General features: G+C 40.6%; 1 protein-coding gene across 1 annotated transcript in view; it reads left to right on the top strand.

The window, feature by feature from the left end:
- The window catches only part of LOC124864818 (LIM and SH3 domain protein 1-like), a 42,056-nt gene extending 17,117 nt beyond the window's left edge, over positions 1 to 24,939 (top strand). The window contains exons 3-7 of the mRNA XM_047359750.1: positions 9,026 to 9,110; positions 17,652 to 17,759; positions 20,344 to 20,419; positions 21,138 to 21,238; positions 22,203 to 24,939. Coding sequence (XP_047215706.1) covers positions 9,026 to 9,110; positions 17,652 to 17,759; positions 20,344 to 20,419; positions 21,138 to 21,238; positions 22,203 to 22,376 — 544 coding nt within the window. The 3' untranslated portion in view covers positions 22,377 to 24,939. The remainder of the gene's footprint in view (positions 1 to 9,025; positions 9,111 to 17,651; positions 17,760 to 20,343; positions 20,420 to 21,137; positions 21,239 to 22,202) is intronic.
- The last annotated feature ends 2,374 nt before the right edge of the window (positions 24,940 to 27,313 follow it).

Raw genomic sequence — 27,313 nt, forward strand, 5'->3', positions numbered from 1 at the left:
TCTCTTCCAGCTCCCCCCCTCAGAGTAAAGGCCTATGGTGCTGTGGGAAAGTGCTTCCCTTCCTCCCTCTTCTCAGTGGGGAAGAGGGGGTATAAACAAAGGAAATTCCTGAAGTTCCTCTACAGTGACAGAGGTGGACTTGCATGTTCCCTCATGCTTCAGTACATGCTGAAGGCCCATCAGCGATCCATGGAATCCCCCTGCCCTCTCATATTACGTATAATGACTTCCTCCTCCTCTCAAGCCCGTTTGTGAGAGCTGGAAAGTGTGTGCATGTTCCGAGAGGGAGCACAGGAAAGAGGCGTTGCTTCATGTCCTGACAAGCTCATTTGCTGAGCTGCCATTTTATTCAGTGAGAAATGAATAAAGAAGTGGTCTTCGCAATGTCAGTTTGATCCCAATTAGAGGTCCATGTTCAAGTGCTAGCTTGGGGTCGGCTGTTGGATGTATGGTTTCTCTCCTGTCATGAATAATTCAAGAAATAAACATGAGGAATGACGTTTTTCCCCCATACTTGTACATGACCAAACATCAGCTACCCTTTTGACATCTTGTGTACAGTGAAATTCAAACATTTGTACCAAATGAACCTTTTCACAACATAAAAGCTGAATGTGTTTCGTTCTCGTTTTCTGTGACAGACCAAGAAAAAACTGTGAACTAAAAAAGAGAATTTTGCTTTTATTTACTCATTTACTTGACTGTTTATGGGGTAGATCCCTGCACCTTCAAGCCGGTAGGAGAATATCTCTCATTTCTCGCTGTCTTTCTGCCATCTTCTCTGCTTAAGACACTCTTAGGCCCCCTAAAAGTCCTCCTCTCTACCTGAACATTGATGATCACAGATGATCACCTTCCAATTGGCCAACTAGGCAGGGTTTTTAAACTATGCATCATTTTCCCTCAACTTAACAATTCTACTTTTTGTTGTCACATAAAATCCCAGCTTGCAACTGTAACAAAATATAAAGAGGTTTTTTTTTTTGTTTGGCTAAATTTGTTTTGTCTATACAGCAGAACTGGATGACTGAATCAATTACCTGTCAGTGGCTGGTTTCATAGGAGTTTGGCTCTTGAATGGTTTAATCCCTTAGAGGGAAAGATAAAAGTGGGAGTGTGTGTTATCTGAATACTTGAAGGTCTTCATAAACACAGAAAACATCCAGGTTTAACAAATACATTCGTCTGTTTCCGGTTTAAATGTTTTACAGACTATTTTATGAAGGCTTGAAAAGTTTGTGGTTGCAGGCAATTTGACCTTTGATAAGCAGTCCCTGCAGAACTTGATCTAGATGTTGTCCTCAGTTTGATGCATGCTCTTCTGTGCTGAAGTTGCATTTTCACAACGGGAAGCGCTATTGACATACCACACATTTTCAGATGTACAAAGCGTATTGTTGGAAAAAGAAGCTAATAGCTGCTTGGGAGAAAAGAGTCTGAAGCACAAGCTTTCAATAGCACATACACAGATCCTTGCTATAAATGCCTTCTGTATTTTCACACAATCTTGCTCCATCCATTTCCAGGGTTGTCTCCAAGGTAGAGGACTCTGTTGTTTTCCCAGGAACTCATTTTGTATGCATTTGCATATTGCCGAACTAGATTAGAAGTCGTCAGGGTTGGTGCACATGAGAAAATATTCAAGTAGGAAACTATTAGGTGTACTTTAGACTGGCTTCAAAACTTCTAGTATTCTGAGACCCTGAGCTGGCATGCAATACACACATCAGATACCTGAGGTAGGTAAGCAGAATTCAGGCATAACATTTTTTAAGCTACGTTGGCATATCCTTGGTATTTCTACTTTTGTGTCAAAAGTGTCAAGTGTCAAATGTTGCATTTTCATTATTTGCCTCAAATAAGTCAATTTAAGTGTCATACCCATGATGCACTCACACTGACTTACTGCTGTCTCATGATCTATTTGGCATGATCGACTTGAAGCTGTATCTATAACCTTAAATTGCTTTATAATAGTATTTAAAAGGGATCCTACTGGATTTACTGAAATCTTTTGTTTTTTCTATTGAAAAAATTTAACCTGTGCTTTATTTACACTTAAGTGTTAAATTCCAGCAGCTGTCTATTACTCTAAACTTGGTTTTCCAAAGTTAAAAGATATTGTGGTTCATTTTGTCTGTCTTTCCTTGCCTGATATCTCACAGCAAGTCAGTAGGCCCTTTAGAGTGTGCTTATTATGCCTCTCTGTTTGTTTAATATAAGCCTTGTGAGAGTAAACATCATCAGTAGAGGAGGCAGCAGCCCTAGGAAATGAATGCAGGTTACGTTTCCGTCCCGTTCGTCTGTGGGATATCTACTTTATCGTTACTCTATTATGTTTGACCTTGGTAATTGATATAAGGGCTGTTTGTTTTTACTGTATTTCCACTCTCTTCCCTGAGAGTCTTGTTGTGCCCCAGCCTTGGAATGAAAGAATGACTGAACTACTCAAACAAAATAGACTAGTAGAAACTTTGAATCCCAGAATGCACAGCGTTGACCCATTTTCAGGAAAGCTCCTAGGATGGAGGAGACACACCGGGTATCATTGTGATTTCGGAGACCTACAAATCTCTATGCGCAGCCCTGTTTGCTTTCATACCCACGGTTCTTCCACAGCAGCATAAGGGGAGACGCACATGAGCATCTGAATGCCACCTCATCTCCGAAAATAAGTCTACTTCCTTAGATCCAAAAAGGTTAGGTGTGGTCTGTTTTCGCATCCGACGACTGTATCCAGGCAGAAAATAAGACTAGCCATTTTAAACCTTTCTTTTTGTGCTTCTTCAGTAAAATAATCTGAGCCCTAGATTCCCTAAGAAGAGACATGTCTCTAATCATGTCAACGAATTGTTTTTCCCCTACTGCCTGAAAAAGACTGCATCGAAACCACAGTTCTGCACGCCTGACTGGTACAGATACTCTGCCCAGCACCACAAGCTGCCAGCGTGTGTCAATCCAAGCAGACGCTAGGCCAAAAGCAACCGCCACATCTCCTCTTTTCATTGCCCACTGTGTAACTCGTTGCCCTTTGGACCTCCTGTTCATCAGAATGGTTCACGTAAGAGGTCGTGTCTGAGCAGATAAATTAATTTTGGATAAAACAATGTAACTACTGTTTATTTCGTTGAGTGGAACTCTATTCAAAATTCATCCACTTTAAGGGCCAATTCAATATAAAATTAAGAATCAATTGGCTTAAAGGTTACTGATTTATTATTTGGCAAATCATACTTTTAAATACTATTTTATTAAAATATTTTATTTTCCGTCTTGATTTGCATGGTGAGCTGGCTGCTTGAACACAAAGTGCTGTTCCTAATTCGTTTTAAGACTAATTTGACCTCATTCAGAATAAGTTAAAACAAACTTTCGTTCCTAAACATAAATATTTACTCGGAACTGTGATTCCATTGCATCTGTTTGTTGGTTATGGTTTATTCTTTTGTTCCCTTTTCATAGTTTCAGTTCTCCCTATTCTTTTAGATTTAATTAGTAGTGTGTTGAATGTCATTTGCCTACCAAAATAGTTTGTTTATCAAAACATTTTAACTTGAAGTTAAATTATTTTTGTTAATAAATTCTTAGATATTGGAAAGTCGCTTGCGTTTATTATATACACTGCTCAAAAGAATAAAGGGAACACTCAAATAACACATCCTAGATCTGAATGAATGAAATATTCTCATTGAATATTTTGTTCTGTACAAAGTTGAATGTGTTGACAACAAAATCACACAAAAATCATCAATGGAAATCAAATTTATTAACCAATAGAGGCCTGGATTTGGAGTCACACACAAAATTAAAGTGGAAAAACACACTACAGGCTGATCCAACTTTGATGTTATGTCCTTAAAACAAGTCAAACTGAGGCTCAGTATTGTGTATGACCTCCATACATCGCCTGGACATGCTCCTGATGAGACGGCGGATGGTCTCCTGAGGGATCTCCTCCCAGACCTGGACTAAAGCATCCGCCAACTCCTGGACAGTCTGTGGTGCAACGTGACGTTGGTGGATGGAGCGAGACATGATGTCCCAGATGTGCTCAATCGGATTCAGGTCTGGGGAACGGGCGGACCAGTCCATAGCTTCAATGTCTTCATCTTGCAGGAACTGCTGACACACTCCAGCTGCATGAGGTCTAGCATTGTCCTGCATTAGGAGGAACCCAGAACCAACCGCACCAGCATATGGTCTCACAAGGGGTCTGAGGATCTCATCTCTGTACCTAATGGCAGTCAGGCTACCTCTGGCGAGCTCATGGAGGGCCTTGTGGCCCTTCAAAGAAATGCCACACCACACCATTACTGACCCACTGCCAAACGGGTCACGCTGAAGGATGTTGCAGGCAGCAGATCGCTCTCTACGGTGTCTCCAGACTCTGTCACGTCTGTCACATGTGCTCAGTGTGAACCTGCTTTCATCTGTGAAGAGCACAGGGCGCCAGTGATGAATTTGCCAATCCTGGTGTTTTCTGGCTAATGCCAAGCGTCCTGCACGGTGTTGGGCTGTGAGCACAACCTTCCATTTGTGGACGTCGGGCCCTCATACCATCCTCATGGAGTCGGTTTCTAACAGTTTGTGCAGACACATGCACATTTGTGGCCTGCTGGAGGTCATTTTGCAGGGCTCTGGCAGTGCTCCTCCTGTTCCTCCTTGCACAAAGGCGGAGGTAGCGGTCCTGCTGCTGGGTTGTTGCCCTCCTACGGCCTCCTCCACGTCTCCTGGTGTACTGGCTTGTCTCCTGGTAGCGCCTCCAGGCTCTGGACACTACGCTGACAGACACAGCAAACCTTCTTGCCACAGCTCGTATTGATGTGCCATCCTGGATGAGCTGCACTACCTGAACCACTTGTGTGGGTTGTAGAGTCAGTCTCATGCTACTACAAGTGTGAAAGCACCAGCAACATTCAAATGTGACCAAAATATCAGCCAGAAAGCATAGGTACTGAGAAGTGGTCTGTGGTCCCCACCTGCAGAACCACTCCTTTATTGAGTGTCTTGCTAATCACCAAAGATTTCCCCCTGTTGTCTATTCCATTTGAACAGCTGTGAAATTGATTGATCAGTGTTGCTTCCTAAGTGGACAGTTTTATTTCACAGAAGTTTGATTTACAAGTTGTTTGGCTAGTATTAAGTATTAAAACTTTATTATGTAGAGAGCTCAAACAGTCCAGTTTCTGCTGGACTGTTTGAGCTGATGGTTGGAAACTACTTCAGTGACTAAGAGTTTATATCAAGCTGAGCATAATTTTGGTCTAATGAAAACGCGTCAGTTATGTTGATTTATTCTTGTCGATTACATTGTCCTCATATTTTCCTACATGTTGCAGCATCTTCAGTTATTTGTGGTCAGTTATTTATAATCAGCTCCTTATAGTGTGGTGCAACACTGAAGTCTTTCTTGGTGGATACTTTCTATTTTCATTGGAAACCTACTAGCAGAAATGTCCAGTCTGTGAATTATGAAGCAGACTCTTGTTTAAGATTCATAAAACATCCTGCTCTGCCTGTCATTTAGAGCAGGTATTCATTTATCCAATGCTGTCTCTGATAACACCAGTTCCACATTTCCTCTTGTGTTGCTTCCCAGTCATTCTTCAACCCTGTTGAATTTTATGGATCTGTGTAGATTAGATGTTACTGCTAAACCATGGTTACCAACCTTTTCAGGTCTGAGTCGAGCTGACCACATCATCTCCTGTTCCTTTTCTGCAAAGAGTCCTCTCCTGGAGGAGGCTGAATATAAAGTAACCCCATTCTTTCGTTTTCCTGGACAGTAGCCTGCTCGTGTATGTGGTTACACATGCATGAACCCTTCTCCTCCCCCATTCTTACCTCCCCTCTGTTTTTAACACTTCTCTTTGTGCTTGCACCACAGTTTCCTGTGTGCGGCTTTCTCATCTAGTGTAGGGTCCAACAGATAGAGGAGTAGTCTTGTAACTTGGTTATGCTGTCAAATAGATGTGAAAACACAAAAATAAGGGTTCACACTGACATGCTACAAGATCTCATCTTATGTTGGAGCTTTAACTGCAACAAGGATGTTTTACACTTGCATAGCAATTTACTATGTTCATCAGCAGGCTCTAAAGACGTGTCAAAAGTGAGAGGAACGCAGATGTTAATTGAGTTCAACTACACGCACTACTTCTGACGAGCACTGTGATGCGTTTTTTTACATCAATTTTTAACCGCAAGCTTTAATATATATTAGATTCTGTGTTGAACCAACACAAAGTAGGACATAATTGTGAAAAGGAAGGAAAGGAATGCATGGTTTTAACATTTTTACGAAGTTTGGGTTCATTTATGGTTCGCAGAATCCAGTTGCCTTTAGATGTCCCCTGATTGGTAAATACAGTTCTCCTCCATGTAATTTATTCTCAGGATAAATCCGCTGTTCAGTAAAAGCTTTAGAAATTGTATTAGGGATCATCAGTGAACAAACGGCATCAGGAAAACCAGAACCACACACGAGAGGTCAGGGATAACGTTCTGGAGAACATCATAGTAGGGTTAGGATGTAATTTTCTAATAATTAGAAATCTTAGAATACTGTTGAGTCCATCATTTGAAAATGGACAGAGTGTGGCATAACTGCAAACCTAACGAGATGAAGCCCTCCTCGTCAACCAGGGTCAGCCACCTTAATAATCCAGAGTGTTTTTGCTCATTTCATGTCGATATTTGTTACTTTTCTCAAGAGCCAAATGCGCCTCTAGAGCCATAGGTTGTCGGCCTCTGTCCTAAACTGACAAGCCAACCCGTAAGAACAAACCACAGCAACTCTGGAGGAACTGCAGAGATCCACAGCTCAGGTCGATGAATCTGTCAGCTATAGACACATCTGGCCTTCATGGGAGGCTGCCATGAAGAAGGCATCCTACCATGAAGAAGAAGGGGGCAATAAGTCCAAATTTCATTTTTGGCCTAAGTGCAGATCCATTGTGAAATATAGTAGCGGCAGCATCATGCAGAAGGAATGTTTTTCTTCAGCAGGGATAGTGAAGCTGGTCAGGACTAATTGGAGACTTAAGATGAGGCAGAGGTCAACCTTCCAGCAGAACTACTACCCTAAACATACAGGATTACAATGGAATGGTCAACTCCAGTCCTGAAGAGTCTTTGTCCTTCATGTTTTACATGTTTTCTCGGTTCAACACAGTTGAATCAAATGAATGGTTCATTATGAGGCCCCTGCAGAACTTAATGGCATACTGAGGAGCCATCAGTTCATCTGTGTTGGAGCAGAGACACATCTAAAACATGCAGGGCTCTGGAGGACTGGAGTCCTCCCCCCTTCTTGGCTCCTTGTTTCAAGGAGGCTGAATATAAAGTAACCCCATTCTTTCGTTTTATTTATTTATTTATTTTTCCCACTCCACTTCCTCTCAATAGGTGTGTGCTCCTTTCATGTTGGCCCAGCGGAATAAAGTATCCAGACGTTTGTGGTTGTTACATGGATTTTCAAGACATTGTTTCATAAACCGATAAAATACTAATGTGTAAGCGGAGGAAAATGTTTTTATGCTTCTATGATTAGATATCTTGGCAGTGAAACTGCAACGTCCTTTGCACCATTTGATATTACCTCCTATACTAGCTTCCCAAACCACAACATCAAAATGTTACAGATAGCAGCTGCTTTAGTTCAACTAGCCCTGGCAGTCGTAAAAAGACTAGAGCAAAGACAGCAGTTTATGGACGGGTGCAGAGAAAGAACAAATGTCTAGGTTTAGGGTACTGTCTTTACAGTTGATTTTACTATGTTTATAAAAGTATAATTTTTTTAGCAATTAATCAAACATGGTTGTGGCTTGAGTAATGCTCATGGAGTTTAAGAAGCTTTTTTTTGAATGAAATTGCAAACATAGATAAAGTGGGGCACCCAAAGGCATTGGGAGCATCTAAAGAATTTAAGGGACACCCGGTGTCCTGAGGCAGGCTGGGAAATGTAGTCCAAATAAGCTGTTAGATATACTGTTAGGGGTTTTCCAACTCCCACTAGATTTGCACCATGTGGTTTTTCTGCCCTTAAGACTGAACTGGCAGGCTCCATTACATGTTGACCCAGGGTTGCATTTCCTTGAAAGCCTCCAGTATAGAATAACACTGTCTAATGCCTCACATATACTTCCTACTAATGGCAGGTCAGGCAGTCAATGGGCAGTGTGAAGAATAGAAGCTAAATGGTGACTCAATCAAAAAAATGCATAGAATCATTTTTCACTCTCACTGGAATTGGGTTTCCAGTTTAAAAAAAGACTTGATGTGCATTAGTGGGAATAAAAGCAACTGGCAAATGTTCCTGGTTATATCTCAGATGCTTTGGAGATGAAAGTCCTGAAGCTCCGTTCCTTCTTTTTCCTCGGACCACTGCAGTCAGTCTGCCCAGAGGGCAGCTGGGGTGCGACACGTCTGCATTGAAGCCCCCTAAGTGTGCTTAATCGTATTTGTTTCAAACAGCATTTTCCCTAAATGAAAGGAAGATGCATCTAAGATTGCAAAAAAAAAAGTGAATCTACTCAGAAAGAGTCTCCTTCATGCTCTGCTGATGGGAGGTGCCCATGACATCATTCACACTCTGTTTGACCTCGTTGCTGTCTGCTGCTTGCTGTTTGTCTTGCTGTTGTCCCCATAGCACTGTGTATTCCTGTGCTTTGTGCTTTGTAAGGCTGAAAAGGCTTTCTCTACACCTGCTATTGCTTGTCTCCGAACTCTGACCCCCCCCCCCACCCCCCGTCACAGTCCCTTTCTGGTATTTCTGCTTTTTCAAGCTTTTTTTTTTTTGGCTCTCACTTACAGACCATTGTTAATGCTGACATGCTCTTTGTCTACAGGCTCTCCTAATTCAATGTCGGGACCACCTGGAATAACAAAGGCCTTCATGTTGGGGCCACCATGTGTACACTGCTTGGTTTTTGCTGTTTTTCCTCATAGGAGATTAGGTTTGTGTGTCACAGTGGAAGCTGGCATCTGCATCGATGTTCACTAGTGTTCTCCATGTTTTTTACAGACACTACCCCAAGACAAACTTCACCTGTGTGGCTGATACTCCAGAGAACCTCCGGCTCAAACAGCAGACTAAGATGCAGAGCCAGGTAAATTGTTGCATTTAGCCATGCAAATTATTCATTACTTACCAAATTCCTTTTTGTAAGAGGCTGCGAGTACCTGGTTGTTATGAGCAGTGGTGTCATGCATGTGTGTTCAAGCCTGGGAGTAAAATGCATCCATAAATCTGTCGTAAGAAATCACTTGTAGTTGGATATTTCTGGTTCCCTTTCTCAGCAGGAATCCTTTTAACGAACTTTGGAGTTATTGAACGTCTGAATAGATGCTAAACAAACCCACAGCTGGCAGTGTTTTTATAAAGTGTTGGCCGCCTTACAAAATTTAGTTTTTTGTCGCACTTAAATGTTTCAGATCATCAAACAAATTTTACATATTAGGTAAAGAGGAGAGTAAATACAAAATAAATTTTTCTAATGATTTTATTTAAGTGAAAAATTCATCCAAACAAACCTGCTCCTACATGAAAAACTAATCTTCCCCAATATAAAATCATAAATTAACTCTGATTGACCACTTTTTCCCTAGCAACATCCAGGCCTGATTAAGAAAGCTCTTAAATGGAACCTGTCTGGCAGCATGAAGTAGGCTAATACATCTCAGAAAGCAAAATATCATACATGGATCTAAAGAACTTAAGAGGAGTTGAAATAAGAGTCATTGACATGTTTCAGCCTGGAAAGGTTTACCAAGTCATTTCTAAGGCCTTGGCACTCCAGTGAACCACAGTTAATGGAGGAAATGGGGAATAGTGGTGAACTGCACTTCGTATTTACATATTTAATTTTGTCTGATATTAACATTAGTTTGATCTGAAACATGAAAGTGAGACCAAAAAACTGAAATCTCTAAGGACGGAAATGCTTTTTCAACAACTTCAGTGCTCTCACTTCCATCTTTTTATGCTGGATTTAACAGCAATTCTGAGGAACAAAACATATTCACTGAACTTTTATTGGATACTTTATTTCAAGGTGGAAGCTGGGACCAACACGACGGATTCTGTCAAGCTTATCTTACACACGTTCAATCAACTTTCAGATTTTCTAATCATCAGTCTGTGAACAAATCTGTAGCTTTTAGACACTGAAGTAAACTAAGGACCCTGAAACCGACGCATGAGGAAAAACATGAGGCTGTGAGGCCAAAGGCTTCTTAGACAAGTGTTTATTTGGAAATAAAATTACTTTCTGAAAAATTTAAAAGCTACTCTTTTAAACTAGAATGATTTGGGAGGTACTTGTTTCCTGCTGATCCAAAGCAACATTAATCCCTTTGGATTTAAATGAGCCTACAGGTCCTTCTCAAAAAATTAGCATATTGTGATAAAGTTCATTATTTTCCATAATGTCATGATGAAAATTTAACATTCATATATTTTAGATTCATTGCACACTAACTGAAATATTTCAGGTCTTTTATTGTCTTAATACGGATGATTTTGGCATACAGCTCATGAAAACCCAAAATTCCTATCTCACAAAATTAGCATATCATTAAAAGGGTCTCTAAACGAGCTATGAACCTAATCATCTGAATTAACGAGTTAACTCTAAACACCTGCAAAAGATTCCTGAGGCCTTTAAAACTCCCAGCCTGGTTCATCACTCAAAACCCCAATCATGGGTAAGACTGCTGACCTGACTGCTGTCCAGAAGGCCGCTATTGACACCCTCAAGCAAGAGGGTAAGACACAGAAAGACATTTCTGAACCAATAGGCTGTTCCCAGAGTGCTGTATCAAGGCACCTCAGTGGGAAGTCTGTGGGAAGGAAAAAGTGTGGCAGAAAATGCTGCACAACGAGAAGAGGTGACCGGACCCTGAGTAAGATTGTGGAGAAGGGCCGATTCCAGACCTTGGGGGACCTGCGGAAGCAGTGGACTGAGTCTGGAGTAGAAACATCCAGAGCCACCGTGCACAGGCGTGTGCAGGAAATGGGCTACAGGTGCCGCATTCCCCAGACCTGGGCTACAGAGAAGCAGCACTGGACTGTTGCTCAGTGGTCCAAAGTACTTTTTTCGGATGAAAGCAAATTCTGCATGTCATTCGGAAATCAAGGTGCCAGAGTCTGAAGGAAGACTGGGGAGAAGGAAATGCCAAAATGCCAGAAGTCCAGTGTCAAGTACCCACAGTCAGTGATGGTCTGGGGTGCCGTGTCAGCTGCTGGTGTTGGTCCACTGTGTTTTATCAAGGGCAGGGTCAATGCAGCTAGCTATCAGGAGATTTTGGAGCACTTCATGCTTCCATCTGCTGAAAAGCTTTATGGAGATGAAGATTTCATTTTTCAGCACGACCTGGCACCTGCTCACAGTGCCAAAACCACTGGTAAATGGTTTACTGACCATGGTATCACTGTGCTCAATTGGCCTGCCAACTCTCCTGACCTGAACCCCATAGAGAATCTGTGGGATATTGTGAAGAGAACATTGAGAGACTCAAGACCCAACACTCTGGATGAGCTAAAGGCCGCTATCGAAGCATCCAGGGCCTCCATAAGACCTCAGCAGTGCCACAGGCTGATTGCCTCCATGCCACGCCGCATTGAAGCAGTCATTTCTGCCAAAGGATTCCCGACCAAGTATTGAGTGCATAACTGTACATGATTATTTGAAGGCTGACGTTTTTTGTATTAAAAACACTTTTCTTTTATTGGTCGGATGAAATATGCTAATTTTGTGAGATAGGAATTTTGGGTTTTCATGAGCTGTATGCCAAAATCATCCGTATTAAGACAATAAAAGACCTGAAATATTTCAGTTAGTGTGCAATGAATCTAAAATATATGAATGTTAAATTTTCATCATTACATTATAGAAAATAATGAACTTTATCACAATATGCAAATTGTTTGAGAAGGACCTGTATTTACCTTAACTTGCAGAACATGGGAGAAAGCGCCGCCTTTTAGCCCTTACCCTGAATCTAGGATCATCCATACAGTAGCAGTCAGGGAACATTTGTACATCTTCCATGGGAATTAGCTGAATGAATTAGATAAGACTGGTTTACCCACTGCTGCTTTTACTGTGCCACAGTGATTGTATTGTTTGACCTACAACTCTGCATTATTCTTTTATTTGTGTTTTTTGCAATGTCGTCACCTGATGAATCTTTATGAATTTCCTGCTACCATTTTTCTCCGTATCGTGTTCCACTCCAGTGCCCTATTTGCAAATAATTAGCACTGCCAGAAGGCCTTGTGGGATTTTTAAACATTTTCTTCCAAGTCAATTTTTGTGCACCACATTCCCACAACATAAATGGGTTTTTATTCAGATTTATTGTCCTATCAACTCTAAACAGCTGTGACTAGGGCTGACGTGAGAAACACCACTCCTCCTCTTCCAAAGTTGGATTTAAAAGCATTATTATAATACTGCTTACTACATGTTGCTAGGCATGTAACTAATCTGATCGTTCTTCAAAGATAATCCTTTAAGAGGTTACCTCCATCTTTCTGTGAATGGTTTAATCAGTCAGCACCTGAAAGATCTGTCACAAGATTACAGGGGGATCTCTGGAAATTAGAATATCAGTAAAAAGTCAATTTTATTTCCTTATTCGGTTCAAAAAGTGAAAAAGTAGATTTGCCATACATAGTGGGATATTTAAAGCTTTTATTTCTGTGAATTTGGATGAGTATGGCTTAGAGCTAATAAAAAAAATTCCAAATTCAGTTCCTCTGAGAATTTGAAGACTAATTAAACATTTTTTTTAACCCCCAACATAATCATGGGGAAGACTGCTGACTTGAAATTTGTCCCACTGGTCATCGTTGAAGCAGCTGACTGTTTGGTGTGCTATATCCAAGTATATTATTGGAAAGTTGGGTGGAAGGAAAAAATGTGGTGGAAAAGCATAAGCAGGTGGAGTAACTGCAGCTATACACAATTGTAAAGCAATCACCATTTAGATTTTGGACCAGAATCTAAAGGTGTGGACTGCAGCTGGATTTAAAGCTCTGAGGGCTGCAAGTCTTAACTGGGCCAAGAAGAAAAAGGACTGGACTGTTGCTCAGTGGGTCAAAGTCCTTTTTTTTTTTTAAGGGGAAGGTCTGTTTTACATTTGGTTTGGAAATCAAGGTCCCAGACAGTGGAGGAAGAGTGGGGAGGTACAGTATCCAAACTCCTTCAGGTTCAGTGTGAAATTTCCACAGTTGAGGACACCAGAAGCAACAATTCAGACAAGTTGAAGGCCGCTATTAAAGGGACCTTAAAGCCTCAGCAGAGCCACATGTTGATCTCCTCCATGCCACCCTGCGTTTGTTCAGTCATTCATGCATAAGGAGCCCTGGCCAAGAACAGAGTGTATATACTATACACCACATGGACATCATTTTTGGATTGCCAACGTTTCGGAATCAAGAAGTATTTTTTCACTGTGCTTAACAAATTTTCTGAGGAAACCTGATTTTGGGGTTTCATGAGCTGTAATTAAACTGGAAACCCAGTAATATTTTTCTGTTATCAAAATTAACAGAAAAATATCATTCTGCGTTTAATGAGTCTTTTAAGTTTCACTTTTTGAATTGAATTCCTGAAGTAAATGAACATTTTTTTTTATCCTAAACGAAAACTACTAGAGATTTCCCATCAAAGCTAAAACTATAACGATTATACACAGAAATGAAAAGGAAATGAAGAACATGTAAATAAGACTCAAACATTCATACATCCAACCCTTCCTGGTCTTTACACATTTAATCCTGGGGGCCATTTCGTACCACCAGCAGTCTGTAGCTAAATAAAGGACAAATCACAACTTAAGGTGCATCAAATCTAATTAATGGATTCTGGTGCCAAACTATTTTGCACTTGCTCTTGCACTTTCAATGCTACCATCTGTGGTTTCACTTCTCTTAAAGGTGCTGTGATGTTTTATTGGTATTCAGTCTATGATTGTGGTAAAAACCAGTCATAGACAGTCTGGCTATATTAATGTTGGAGATGTACGAGGAGAAGCTGTGAAGGACAATTGTTTTCTCAGTGTGTAGCAGAGAAGAGAGTGCTTTGCTGATAGGAGGGCAGGGCTTATCAAAGCCTAGGTTTTATCCAAATGTCATTGTCAGACACTACAGATGAGACAAGGGGTGTGTGTGTGTGTAAGAAGGGTGTTTTGTGGAGTGGGGATAGTGGTCATATGGGGAGGGGTATAGCTGAGAGTTTGCGTGACAGATGGTGTTTTTCTATGTGGGCCGTACATCTAAACATCCCCCATCATAAACGAAGCATATATGAAGATTAAAAAGATCTGTGTGCCACTTTGCTATATGTATTTTTGGATGTTTGGTGTTCCACAAACCAGCGTTTAGAAATATTTGTAGTGTACACCTTTTAAAAGAAGGAACTATATTTTCTGTTGACGTGTCAGAATATATTTGTCCTGAAAATAAAAGTTGTGGTTACTTTAAAATAAAATGTCTTCTTCGGTGCAGCAATTTATCAAATATCAGAACTTATTTAAAAGGTCCATGCCATACAGTCGTTTGACTGTGCCACTGTGAGAAAGTTAAAAGGACACACAAAAAACATTAACTGTATTCAGCCTCTCATCATCAGCGTTGATGCTGTGTTTCTACAGGAACGCTATTGCTATGGCAGCAGGGTAGAGGTTTGTCACACCTCATTACAAGACTTTGCAGGGGGAAAACTGAAAGGAAAAGGGCACCGAAAGAGAGAAATAAAGAAACCAGACTGAATGAATCGCGGAGGAGGAGAGGCAAAGCTATAAAAGAGGGAACATTTTTAAACAATGAGAAAAGAAGGCACCAACGCAGTAAAAAGAGAGGTATGCAGGTTAAAGGAAAAGATAAAATCGCAATCCCAAGAAAGAGAAAGCTACAGGATTGCAAATGAAAGCAGGAAGGATGAAATAAAAATCTAAGATATGAATGAATGAAAAAGGAACGTTGAGAGGAAGGGTAGTGGGTGGGGAAAGAAAGCAGAAACATGATTGGTGCAGAGAGAGCAGGGGTGTAGACCCTAAAAGACAAAGGAGGTGGGCTTGAGAAATTAAAATCAAGGGAAGGAGACTGAAGGGCAAACATGAGTCAAGGCCACGTTATTTTTCAGGTTTTTAAGTTCTGCTGTAGTTATATTTTCATGGTTTCCTCAGTGGACGTCAAAGAATACTCACAGAACCATGGGCTTATCACGCTGAATCATGTACGCTCACATTACTCAAGTACAGATTATGTGTGAATCACAGCCGCGTCATCTCATCACAAGGCGTCAGGAGATTGGTCAGCAGTCTGTTAGGCTGTGTCAAACGTTATTTAAACATCTGAGGGGGGATATTTGTTTTCTGGTTGCAAACTGCAGCCATCTCTCATTTCTAGAGAAGTGCAGAAAACTGGTGGCAGGAAGAGGGTTTAGGTTGCCTTCCTGTTTCAGCTTTAAGTGGTGTGCTCGGTTTTGGGGTTTGAGTTCTTCAGATCAGTCCCCCCTGGGAAGCTAGTAATTTCTCTTACTGGTGGACTTGCATGGGCTGGACATTTCCTCCTTTGCCCTCAGGGTCAGAAGCGGTTGGGTAGGTTGGAAATACATTCCCATACAAATACCGTTTGTCACTCACTACCTCTCATTTTGACCATATATGGTTACCAACATATCCAGTATGGAAGGCCTATACTCCTAAGCAAACAGGAAGTTAACGTCATCTCAGAAAGACTTATTGATATATGCAGGACCCGCCTTATTTTGCTTGCACTCATTAAGCACACACAACTGACTTTTCTGCATTCTGTGTCAAACAGAAATTCTGACTGTATTAGCAGCAGGACTTCCTGGTTCAACAGAAATGTCGCAAGCAAATTTTCTGTAATGTCAGACTGAACCAACGGTGACAATGTGTTAGTTTACCAGGTATGGAAAATTATTTTAATTCAGTTATACCCAAAAATCATCTGCAAATGTGGTTTATTACCAAAATTAACATTTTATTTAGGTGATTAAACTAATTACCCAAGAAAAGTAAAGTTAAAAGTGTTTTCTTTTATTTAAATTCAACCCTTAATCTGACTTTAATGAACTATTGCAATCTGACTAGTATTTAGCAGCAGACATTTGCAAATGAGGACTTCATCAACTGCATTCGGTGTGTTTTAGGATCAAACACCTCAAATAAGTGAACTATTGATGGTAAAGTTAGAAATATTGCTGGTTGCAGATCAGAAATGTGGATAAATCAAGAGAATTGTCCAAAAAGCTTAGAGAAGAGAACATAAACAAGGGAAGGGATATAAAAGTTATTAAAGAATGTTCCTAGAGAGACAGTTGGAAGCATATTTCACCAGTTTAAGAAGAAGAGAGGAAGAGAGGTGATGAGAGGAAATTATTAATGGCTGCCAACAGATTCCTGAGGAGGCAGGTGGTCAAAAACCCACTGTCACTGCAAGACACCTGCAGCAACACTTGGTAGTTTCAGTTTCTATGGTAAAGCTCGTACTAAATACTGAAGGGCTCCAAGCCTGACATCCACCACTACGGATCCAAAACCATGAGAAAGGTCAGCTCCACTTTGCTCACAAATATATAAATAAACCAAAAAGGTTTTAGGTGTCTGTTCTGTGGAGCCATGAATCCAATCTAGAGCTGTTTGGGCTTTTGGCTCAGCACTATGCCTGCTGAAAAGATACCATACCTAAGTAGAAGCATGCTAATGGCTCAGTGATGTTCTGGAACTGTGGTGCTTTCTCTGGCACTGGAAACCTGTAGTGTGTGGAGGACAAGATGGATTCTATCAAGCATTAGGAAATCCTGAGAGAAAATGTCATGCAGTCTGTGATGAGAATGAAAGCCTGGCCTTGCTGGACCTTTTAAACAAGACAATGATCTCAAGCAAGTCTCCATCTCAACCAAGGCTTCGTTTCAGAACAAGTCCTGGAAGATACTAGAGTGACCGCAAACCCAGAAATATCAATGAACTGAAAGCCTTTGCAATATGAGAAATGATGCCAGAAACCGGTATCTGGCCGTGCAGCAATGTCCTAGCAAGATTGCTCTTCTAAATACTGAAAATGCTTAACATGAAGGGGTGGAAAAATCTTAGAGACTCTAATAGTCCATAAGTGACATTTTGTGTTTTTAATTTGAACATTACTTCTGTTGACATATTTAAAAAGTTAATTCTTAGATTTCTTCATTTTAAACAGCTGTTAATTTGTACAGTTTGTTGATAGTCGCACCTAAAAGTACTTGACCCCACCGTAAACTGTGACTGACATTTAAAAATGTTCCTGTTGGCTTTCTTAATGGTGAGAAACTGTAATAAATCCAACTGTAGAACATTTTTCCAGCAGTTATAAAGTTATTTTATTAGCACAATAAAACCCAGGACTAACCAATTAGAAAAACCGGGACCAAGTGGGTAATAAGGTGGAAGCTAAACGAAGTATCTGCTTTCGGTTGTGATTTTCTTTTGCCGAAAGAATCTAGGTCAAAGCACCCATAAATTATAATCTGCTCTGCATTTGTTGACTCACTCACATGCATTGGAGCCCGTCCTCCAAACGCATGCTCCACACATGCCTGTTTTAATCATTCCCTCTGTTCTCACATCATGTTGTGCAGGTTCACTACAAGGAGGACTTCGAGAAGAATAAAGGCAAAGGTTTCAGCGTGGTCGCAGACACGCCAGAGTTACAGAGAATTAAGAAAACGCAGGACCAAATCAGCAATGTAAGTGTTAACAGCAGGATCACCCAGAACCATGGTCACCATGATGTAGCGAAAGTGGTTTTAGTTTTGTTTCCCTTCAGAATGAATTGTTTGAAGACAATTTGCTATGAATACATTTTTTCTCTCTAATTAAAAATAGAGCATTAGTTTTGTGCTTGATAACTATTACATGTAAAGTGTGCAAAAATAAATTATGTTACTTTGTTTAATTACATTTCTCAGCGTCAAGCAAATCCTGTCAGATGAGGCTTATTAGGTGTTATACTTCCTTGAAACAAAGACATTTTATTTTACACTAGTTCTCATCTTCTTTTAAAACTGCTTCAAGAGATGAAAATCTAGGCTTATTTCCAGAAATATTAAGCATTTTGTTTCATAAGTTGTCTTCCATCACCTCCCATCTAATTTTCTTCATTCTCTAACTGAGTTCTTCTATGGTTGTTGATTTGCCATTTTTGGGTTAAAACAGGACAGGAAACGCATCAAATATTGACTCAATTTCTCCAATCTTTTCAAACTCTTCCACAAAGGCCTTTATTTTCATGTGAAACACGCTCGAACACAAAACACGTCATTATGCACAACTGGCTCTGCACCGGCCTCACTAATGACATAATTAGTGTTGAGGGTGATGGATAATTGCTGCTTTCATGTGATGAAAGCTCCTGCATGTCTGAGATCAAGGAAGTGTTTACGGCTGGGAGCGATGCACGTATATATATATTATGTGTATATGTGGATGTACACGCAAACCACATCTGTTTAACAAAAAACACTACTGGGGCTCTGTGTGAAGTGCTTTTTAGTTCAAACTGATCAGACATCTGCTTGCAATCAGTTTGCATTTGCAGCCAATCATTAGGGAGGATCTCCAGTTTCATGCTGTTTCATTTTGTTTTCTTCTCTCTCTATGAAACACGTCTTTAGTTGTTGTTAAAAAGCAAAAACCGAGAGCTATCTGAGGACTTTTAGCTTGGCAGCAGTGAGAGTACTTTCTTTAAATCCAAACAGAAGCTGCCTGTTGAACTTCTTCCCTCAAAATGAACTAAAATAATCTCCCTCACATGTAGCATATTGCCCCCAAGAATAGCGACTGTGTTGTCTCAGTCACTAGCTTCACTGTTCTTAGACAAACACTGTCCTCCCATCCAGTCTGTGAATACACTCCCCGCTAACGCCAGCAGCACAGTGGGCTCTTTGAGATCAGGGTTTTTGAATCTTGAATCTTGACCCAGCGCTGTGAGTCAGTCTGTTAAGAGCCCGGTAATATTAAGGGTGGGTTATTCACTCACTCCCAGTGTCATCAACGTAGTGTTTCATGATGTAAAACAGAGGTTAGGGTTGAGGAAGTTTTTGCCTTGCAGAAGTATTCACACCCATTGAATCTTTTCAATGTTTTGGAGCACTGCAACCAAAACTTCAATATGTTTTTATTAGAATTTGGTGTGATAGATCAATAAAAAGTACTGCATAACTGAAGGTTTTCTTTTTTTTACCCATAAAAATCTGAAGATACAGGTGTGCTTTTGTATTCTACTGCTTTTTACACCTTAATTAAAACATTTGCATCAAATGCCTGCTTGGCAAATAGCCTGAAATTGCAGATCAACTAGCAAGGATAGCTCTATTTAGACAAGCAGTTGAGCAGCATCATAACTGGAGAAGCTGCAGAAACTCCCAGCTCAGGTGGATTAAGCTGTCAATAGGACAACTGTCAGTTCTTCATTCGCCTTTATGGAAGTGTGGCAAGACAAAAGCCCCTGGAAGTTCTTCTTGAAACTTTCTACAAAACATGTAGGGGACACAGCAAACATGTAGATGAGACTAAATCTGAGCTTTGTGGCCTACATGCTATGTGTGGTTTACGTTCTATCAGGAAAACACCCAGAAACATGCAGCAAGATCCACAATGGGACGGTTTAGCTCAAAAAGGATATTAATGTGTCACAGAGCTCCAGTTAAAATACAAACTGAAATAATCCAATTGTGAACTTATGTTGATAGATGACCTCCATCCCCCAAAAAATTTGTCTCTGTTGTTTTTCCACATAAAGTCTCAATAAAATCATTGATGTTTGGGATTATAAAGATGTTTTTATAAGACATTTTACCTGGTTGACTAAAACACTGATGCTGAAAATGTCATTCAGATTGTAGTAATAATACTATATTCATTATAACAGGCTTCTGATGCCCTCCCTCTGTTTATTTGGGGTTTTTCCATGTTGAATCGTGTCGTTTCATTTTCACCCTGAATTTTCGAATTTCTACCTTCATTTCTTTTCTTTTCTGACCTGTTTTTGCATCATGATGTGTCAACGTGGGTCATCATGCAACTCTGACCTCACAATACTTCTGGCCGGGGAGATGTCATTTCCTCTAAGCATCAAACTGCTTCCCCAGCCCTGCAAGCACACAGCTCACCCCATCAGTACTGACGGAGTAGTGCTAGACAGGAAGTGGGAGACCTCTGGTGGCTAGAAAATGAACTGAAAGTTTGTGGAAGAAAAACCATCCATGCAAGCTGGAATAGGACAGTGCATTCTCCATGACTGTGAGCTGACTCACTGTTTGTGTGTTTCAGATCAAATACCATGAGGACTTTGAGAAGATGAAGACTGGAGCAGATGCTCCACATCAGCCTAGCAGCCCCAACCAAGGTATTAATCCTCCAACCATACAGCTCAACAGATATATTAATCAGACAGGCAGCCAATAGGGTAGCTTTAGGGTCATTTATCTGCATTTGTTTTGCTGGACTGACTAACGTCTGCAAACTGCAGGATTTTAGGTCCCACTTTTCAGGGGGTGTTGCTGCGACATGTTCACCGGCCTCCTCCTTTTGGGTGAAATCCATTTAGCTATAAATATGTCATCATAGTCATGCCTAATCCCACATATAATTGTTCAAACCTTTACTCTTATTGCTTAAGTCAGGACAGTCCTCTGCTTAAGCTTCGAGTTGGAAACGTTGAGATCATAAACATGAAAAATTATGTCACGATTTCACATTAAACATCAGCAGCTAAATGGAAAACATCAGGCATGATGAGTCATCCGGCTGGTTGTGTGAATTTGCAAATCAAGCATGTAAAATACAGAGAGGTATTGTTAAGAGGTTGTGCAACAGGGAAGTTGACAGCTTGTCTTGACTTGCTGTGTTTTTTCAATTCATTGTTCTCTGTAAGATCTGATTCATGCATACAGAATTAAACACGTTTGGAAGTAGAATACAGTTTTCTTTGAATGTGTTGAAGGTAAATGTATAGCTTCCTGACGCAGTAAATTCCTGCATAGTTCCCAGCAGGTGCTGTGCTTCAGATTTAACTTGCAGGAATTAGCTTGCATCTCGTTAATTTGCCCCCTCCACCTTATCAGGATCTTACCAGCAGTCTGCGGCGTCCCAGAACTACCACCACTATGAGCCTACTCCTGAACCAGTGCGCCAGGCGGCTGCTGCTCCTCCTCCCAGTGCTGGGGTGAGTGCATTAATTTGTCTTAACTTAATGTATAATCAATTTTAATATTTCAAAACATAATGTAGATATTGTGAAAGGAAGCACTGGATGTGATGCATTCTCAAATGTCTCTTAATGCCAGCAGTCAGATCCACCTGAACTACTATATTAATTAAGAGATTTCAAAATCAATATTCTTTTATTTAAACTATTTTTTTTAGTTTAGTCAACATATTTTTCCTACAGTTTGTTTTTCTGCTGAAAATGTGCCATCAGTGTGAAATATGAGAGCATCCTTTGCTTTAAATAATGCTGCAGATTTGTTGTGGTTTTTAGCCTCTCTCATAAACTTTCTGCACAAAAAGTAGCTTGTTAAAGCATTTTTTTCAAAGATTTTCTGTATGCGAGTTTTCATCTTTGGGTTAATTTGATGTAATACTAAAAGCCGTTTAAACCCCATTTAATTTCACTCAAAAGGCAGATTTTGCTCAGGTGTTCTCTCCCAGTGCTCTATATCTAATTTTTAATCTTTCAGCAGAACTCTGCAGCTTAACTATTCTGCCAAGGAGGTAAAATCTCCAACGGTTTATATCACATTTTCAGTTGCAGTTGTGTTCAGGCTTTCAGCTCATAGTATTTGTTCATTTCCAACATGTAGAAATATGTCAAAGTGCTAAAGAGGTTTAAACACTCTTGAAGAAAACCTTAAGACCAGTTGAAAAGTAAAGAGCTTTCTGATAACACATTTTATGCTTATACTGTTATAATAAACATTTTATAAATTAATTAGTATTTAATCACATTTAAACAGTTAAATATCTGTTAACTGTTAGAAAAAGGAAGTGAGCAGTTCCGATGACTGGAATTTCTCTGGTAAAATTGTTGTAGGGATGTTTAGAAATTATGATGAAAGTTTTCTTGCCATTTGTGTCTCGTAGGCAGTAATTACAACCTCTGACTTCTTTCTCTCACTGTCCATCCACAGAAACGATACCGAGCAGTGTACGACTACGCTGCTGCCGATGACGACGAAGTGTCTTTCTTGGACGGAGACGTGATTGTAGATGTGCAGCAGATTGATGAAGGGTGGATGTACGGCCGCGTGGAGCGCACCGGCCAGCAGGGCATGCTGCCCGCCAACTACGTGGAGGCCATCTGAATGATCGGGGAAGGAAAGTAAAGGAGATAAAGAAAGGGAGGGAAAGAAGGAAAGGAAAAGCCCAGTGCCATCTCATCTTAACACCGCTTTCTCTTAATTTTACTCTGCTTCCTTAAAAATCTGTCCTGTGACCCTGAACCTTCTCCGCTCTGCATCCCTGCTCTGCTCTCACTGTCCGCTGCCTGTCCTTCGTTCCGTCAGCCTGCTTTGTGTACGTCTGTCTGTGCCGATGTCTTCGTTTCCTCTTTGTCCTTTAGCCATTCTGCCTCCGCTCTCATAGAGATAAACTCGCCACTAACAGAACAATGTCAGGGGTCATGTCAGGTCACACGGTTACACCCTAGCTACATCACCAACCCTGACACGTCAGGGCACCAAAAACAGATGACAAAAATACAGAATACATTTTCCAGCAGTCAGTCAAACTGCAAATATTCTGTGTAAACAAAGGAAAGAAAAGTGTCTTAATTTTGCAGCTCAATCTTTGCCCAACTGGAAACAGTGTTTTGTCTCAGTTTATCAGATGTAAACTTGAATATTTTTTCCTTTTTTATTTTTTGACTTGTGTACATTCCTTTAACTTCAAGTTCTGTTGCACCAATGAGCCGCTCAGTACACAGAAAGGAGAGGTTTTAATGTGTTTGTAGACGGAAGTACAACTTAAAACTATCAGGTGATGTTCAACACTGCCTGCTGGGTGTTTGCTGTGAAACTGGAACTTTAGCCTAACTGAAGAGTGCTTCCTGCCACTCAGACAGGAGGGATCAGGGATAAGTTGAGAAACAATATGAGTCCATCTCTCAAATCCACCTCAGTTACTGCGATTATACTGTGCATACGCCCTTATTCCTGTTTTTTGCACCCAAAATATTTATCTGTTTGGAAGAAGAAACTTCTCCAATGATAGAAATGTACTAATAAAGAAATGTTTTTTTAAAAGAGAGGGCCAAGCACAACTTTGTATTGTGATTCACTTAATTCTAATTATTTTTTCCACGGTTTATGTGTAAAACATTCCAGTCATTTATTTCTATTTAATGTGAGGAAAAATCCATTGCTGTGTTAAATGTTTATCTCATGCTATTCATCCTTTGCTTGTCTTGTGTGTTAAGAATTGGTTTTGGAACCCAAGACAACAGAGTTGATGTAAAAGTGTGCAGTCATGATATTGGATCGGGTGCGGGACTTATCAGCTTGCAATTTTTGTTGGATTACATTTCTTTTTCAGATTTATCTTGCAGGTCAGTCCAAAACTCTTTAAATAGTTCTGCCTGCAAATGAAACAACATCCTGACGGCCTGTTTCAGGAGCAGGTCGTAACTTTATTTAACTTTAATAGAAAGATTGTCTGTTTATGTCTGACCCCTGACCGTACACGCTGCTTCCCCTTTTCTCTCCCATAATGCACTGTGAGCACCACAGATTTCGAGTGATCAGAGTGGGGCAGGCATGGGAGGGGTTCAAACATGTTCAGCTTTATCAAGAATAAACAAGGTTCTCATTAAGTAGCTAGATCACATTGTATAAATGTATATGCATCATAAAGGGCTCTGGGAAGTGGCTTGTCTGCAGGAGAAGATGGTTTATATATATATTTTTTGCAAATATGGGGTAGTAATTTGATTTTAAAAGTTGACTCATGGAAAAGTTTAACGATGAACATCCTCAGCATCTTACAAATCTGTAATATTACATTGCTAATTAAAAATGAGCACTGGACCAGATAAACGATCATCTTTACCTTGTTTCTAGATTTAATAATTGAACGCTCTGAGCAGGGCTGAGCATTAAGCTGCAACTCTTCCTCAGCTGGATATTTAGAGGAAAAAAGGGGGGACATGATTTTAGGCCTAATATAATTGCTTTTTTTTTTTTTTTCGCTAGTTGCCTCCATTGTTCTGCTGATTATATCTAGTCCAACTTGTTTTATCCCCAGGGTGTGATTGAGTTTAGAAGACATGGAATAGGTGTTTGAAGGTAGTAAGGGTTGTTTGATTGTGGCTCAGGCTGGATTTGCAAAGGGTGTGATGATGCAAGTGATTAGGGCTCAATGGAGGACAAATGCTCTCCATCTCCCAGCTTGTGGCGCAGGGCAAGTTGTTGCCAGGAGTTGACCTCTTTGAGCTAAATGTCTCTCCTGCACCCTGACTTCACTACTGATCCGTATACCATCTCTGCTCCTCCCAGTTTCCATCTTGTATCACTTCCTCCTTTCCTTCTGCAAAGCCCTGTTCCTTCAGGCTCCTGTGCTTCTCATCAATCATTCCCTGCTTCTATCATACTGGTTATATACTGTAGACTTTGAAATCATTTTGTCCAACATTGCAGGTTTAGCACTCAGACCAGTTTTGTGCATTCCATATTAAACTGTTTTTGTTTTTGATATAATTTTATTTTTTAACTGAAAAAATTATATCATGCATATTGTCATACACACGTTTATGAAAAGTCAGAATAAATACTCGGTTTAAGGACCTGATATCATCTTCTGTTGCCCTGTTACAGCACTTCAAATTGTACCTTGACTCTGCAGATTCAATAAAAGGTCATTTTTTTTCTCAGACTCCTGTTTCTCCCTTGTCACCATGTAGAAAAGTATTATTGACAGCATTTTAAAAACCATTCAACTCCCATAAACCAGTTGGTCCACCCAGTTCATTTGAACCAGGTAAAGCTAAAGCTAAGCCACTTGAGTTCTGGATAGATCCATTGTTTTTCTATGAGACTAGCTCTCTTGTCAGTGGTGCAGAAAAGCATCCTCACAGCATGATGCTGCCACCACCATGTTTTGAGCTGTGTTTGAGGTGATGTAAAACGCTAGTTTTTTTTTTGTTTTTTTTTGCTACACTTGCGTCATCTGATCAGAGCACCTTCGTCCACATGGTTCCTGTGTCTCCTATGGATTGTGGTTACAGGATTTCTTTAAACTATCTTGCCAATTTAACATACAGGCCAGGTGAGCTGTGAATCTCTGGAGCTCCTCCAGAGTTATTATGGACCACCTCTTGGCTGCTCCTCTTGATGCTGTCAGTGTATGAGGACCTCCATGTCTTGGTAGGTTTGCAGTTGCATCTTTATCCTTTCATTTTTGGATGATGGATTAATGTTTAAAGCTTGAGATATTGTTTTCTAACCTAACCCAACTTTAGACTTCCCTACAACTTAACCTCTGACCTCTCTGCAGTGTTTAGTGGTTTTCATGATGTCTGTTGACAAATCTGTAGGTTTCACAGAACGGTCATATTTATACTGAGATTAGTTGATAACTGAAGGCGTAAAACATTTAAACGGTCAGAATTTAAAAGCACAGCACAAATTTTCAAGTTTGTATTTGAAAAACATTTTTAGGAGTGTAAATACTATTGCCAGAACTACTTGTTGCCCATATTTGTTGGCACCCCTGGTAAATATGCTTGAAAACTCTTAAAATAACTTATTGCCCTAGAATAATCTCACTCTGAGGAAATAAAACAAAAATACAACCTTGAATTTACAATTTGTTAACCTCTGTTTTTTATAACCCTTTAAATACTTTGTACATCTCCCTTTAGCTAATAGCAGCTAATGTTATAGCTTCTGTAACATTTCACAACATTGGAGCATACAGAGACTGTTGTTTTTGACCATTTCTTCCTTCAGTCACCCCACAGTTTTCTATAGGATTGAGGCAGCCATGGAGGACTGCTGACGATTCACCAAGGGAGCTATCCCAAATAAGCATTTGTTTCAGATCAAAGCCGTCAATGTTAGTAATGGAAAAAGCTTAAACTTTTCTGACCAAAGCACATGGCTCTATTTAAGGTTCCAGAAGCCTTTAGCAGACTTAACTTTTTTACATTTGTAATGGTAGGACAGAAATGCGGTTTTCTGGCATGCCTTCTAAACAACCAGTTGTTCTGTACACCCCCACACACATTCTTCAAAATGGCCTCTAACGTTTGTGCTAGGTTATTGCTGGACTTTGCAGCAATAACCGTCAAAAAAACGTCAACCTTCAAATAATCATGTACAGTTATGCACTCAATACTTGGTCGGGAATCCTTTGGCAGAAATGACTGCTTCAATGCGGCGTGGCATGGAGGCAATCAGCCTGTGGCACTGCTGAGGTCTTATGGAGGCCCTGGATGCTTCGATAGCGGCCTTTAGCTCATCCAGAGTGTTGGGTCTTGAGTCTCTCAACGTTCTCTTCACAATATCCCACAGATTCTCTATGGGGTTCAGGTCAGGAGAGTTGGCAGGCCAATTGAGCACAGTGATACCATGGTCAGTAAACCATTTACCAGTGGTTTTGGCACTGTGAGCAGGTGCCAGGTCGTGCTGAAAAATGAAATCTTCATCTCCATAAAGCTTTTCAGCAGATGGAAGCATGAAGTGCTCCAAAATCTCCTGATAGCTAGCTGCATTGACCCTGCCCTTGATAAAACACAGTGGACCAACACCAGCAGCTGACACGGCACCCCAGACCATCACTGACTGTGGGTACTTGACACTGGACTTCTGGCATTTTGGCATTTCCTTCTCCCCAGTCTTCCTCCAGACTCTGGCACCTTGATTTCCGAATGACATGCAGAATTTGCTTTCATCCGAAAAAAGTACTTTGGACCACTGAGCAACAGTCCAATGCTGCTTCTCTGTAGCCCAGGTCAGGCGCTTCTGCCGCTGTTTCTGGTTCAAAAGTGGCTTGACCTGGGGAATGTGGCACCTGTAGCCCATTTCCTGCACACGCCTGTGCACGGTGGCTCTGGATGTTTCTACTCCAGACTCAGTCCACTGCTTCCGCAGGTCCCCCAAGGTCTGGAATCGGCCCTTCTCCACAATCTTCCTCAGGGTCCGGTCACCTCTTCTCGTTGTGCAGCGTTTTCTGCCACACTTTTTCCTTCCCACAGACTTCCCACTGAGGTGCCTTGATACAGCACTCTGGGAACAGCCTATTCGTT

This window comes from Girardinichthys multiradiatus, chromosome Y (genome assembly GCF_021462225.1).
Source record: "Girardinichthys multiradiatus isolate DD_20200921_A chromosome Y, DD_fGirMul_XY1, whole genome shotgun sequence".
NCBI classification, from domain to species: domain Eukaryota; kingdom Metazoa; phylum Chordata; class Actinopteri; order Cyprinodontiformes; family Goodeidae; genus Girardinichthys; species Girardinichthys multiradiatus.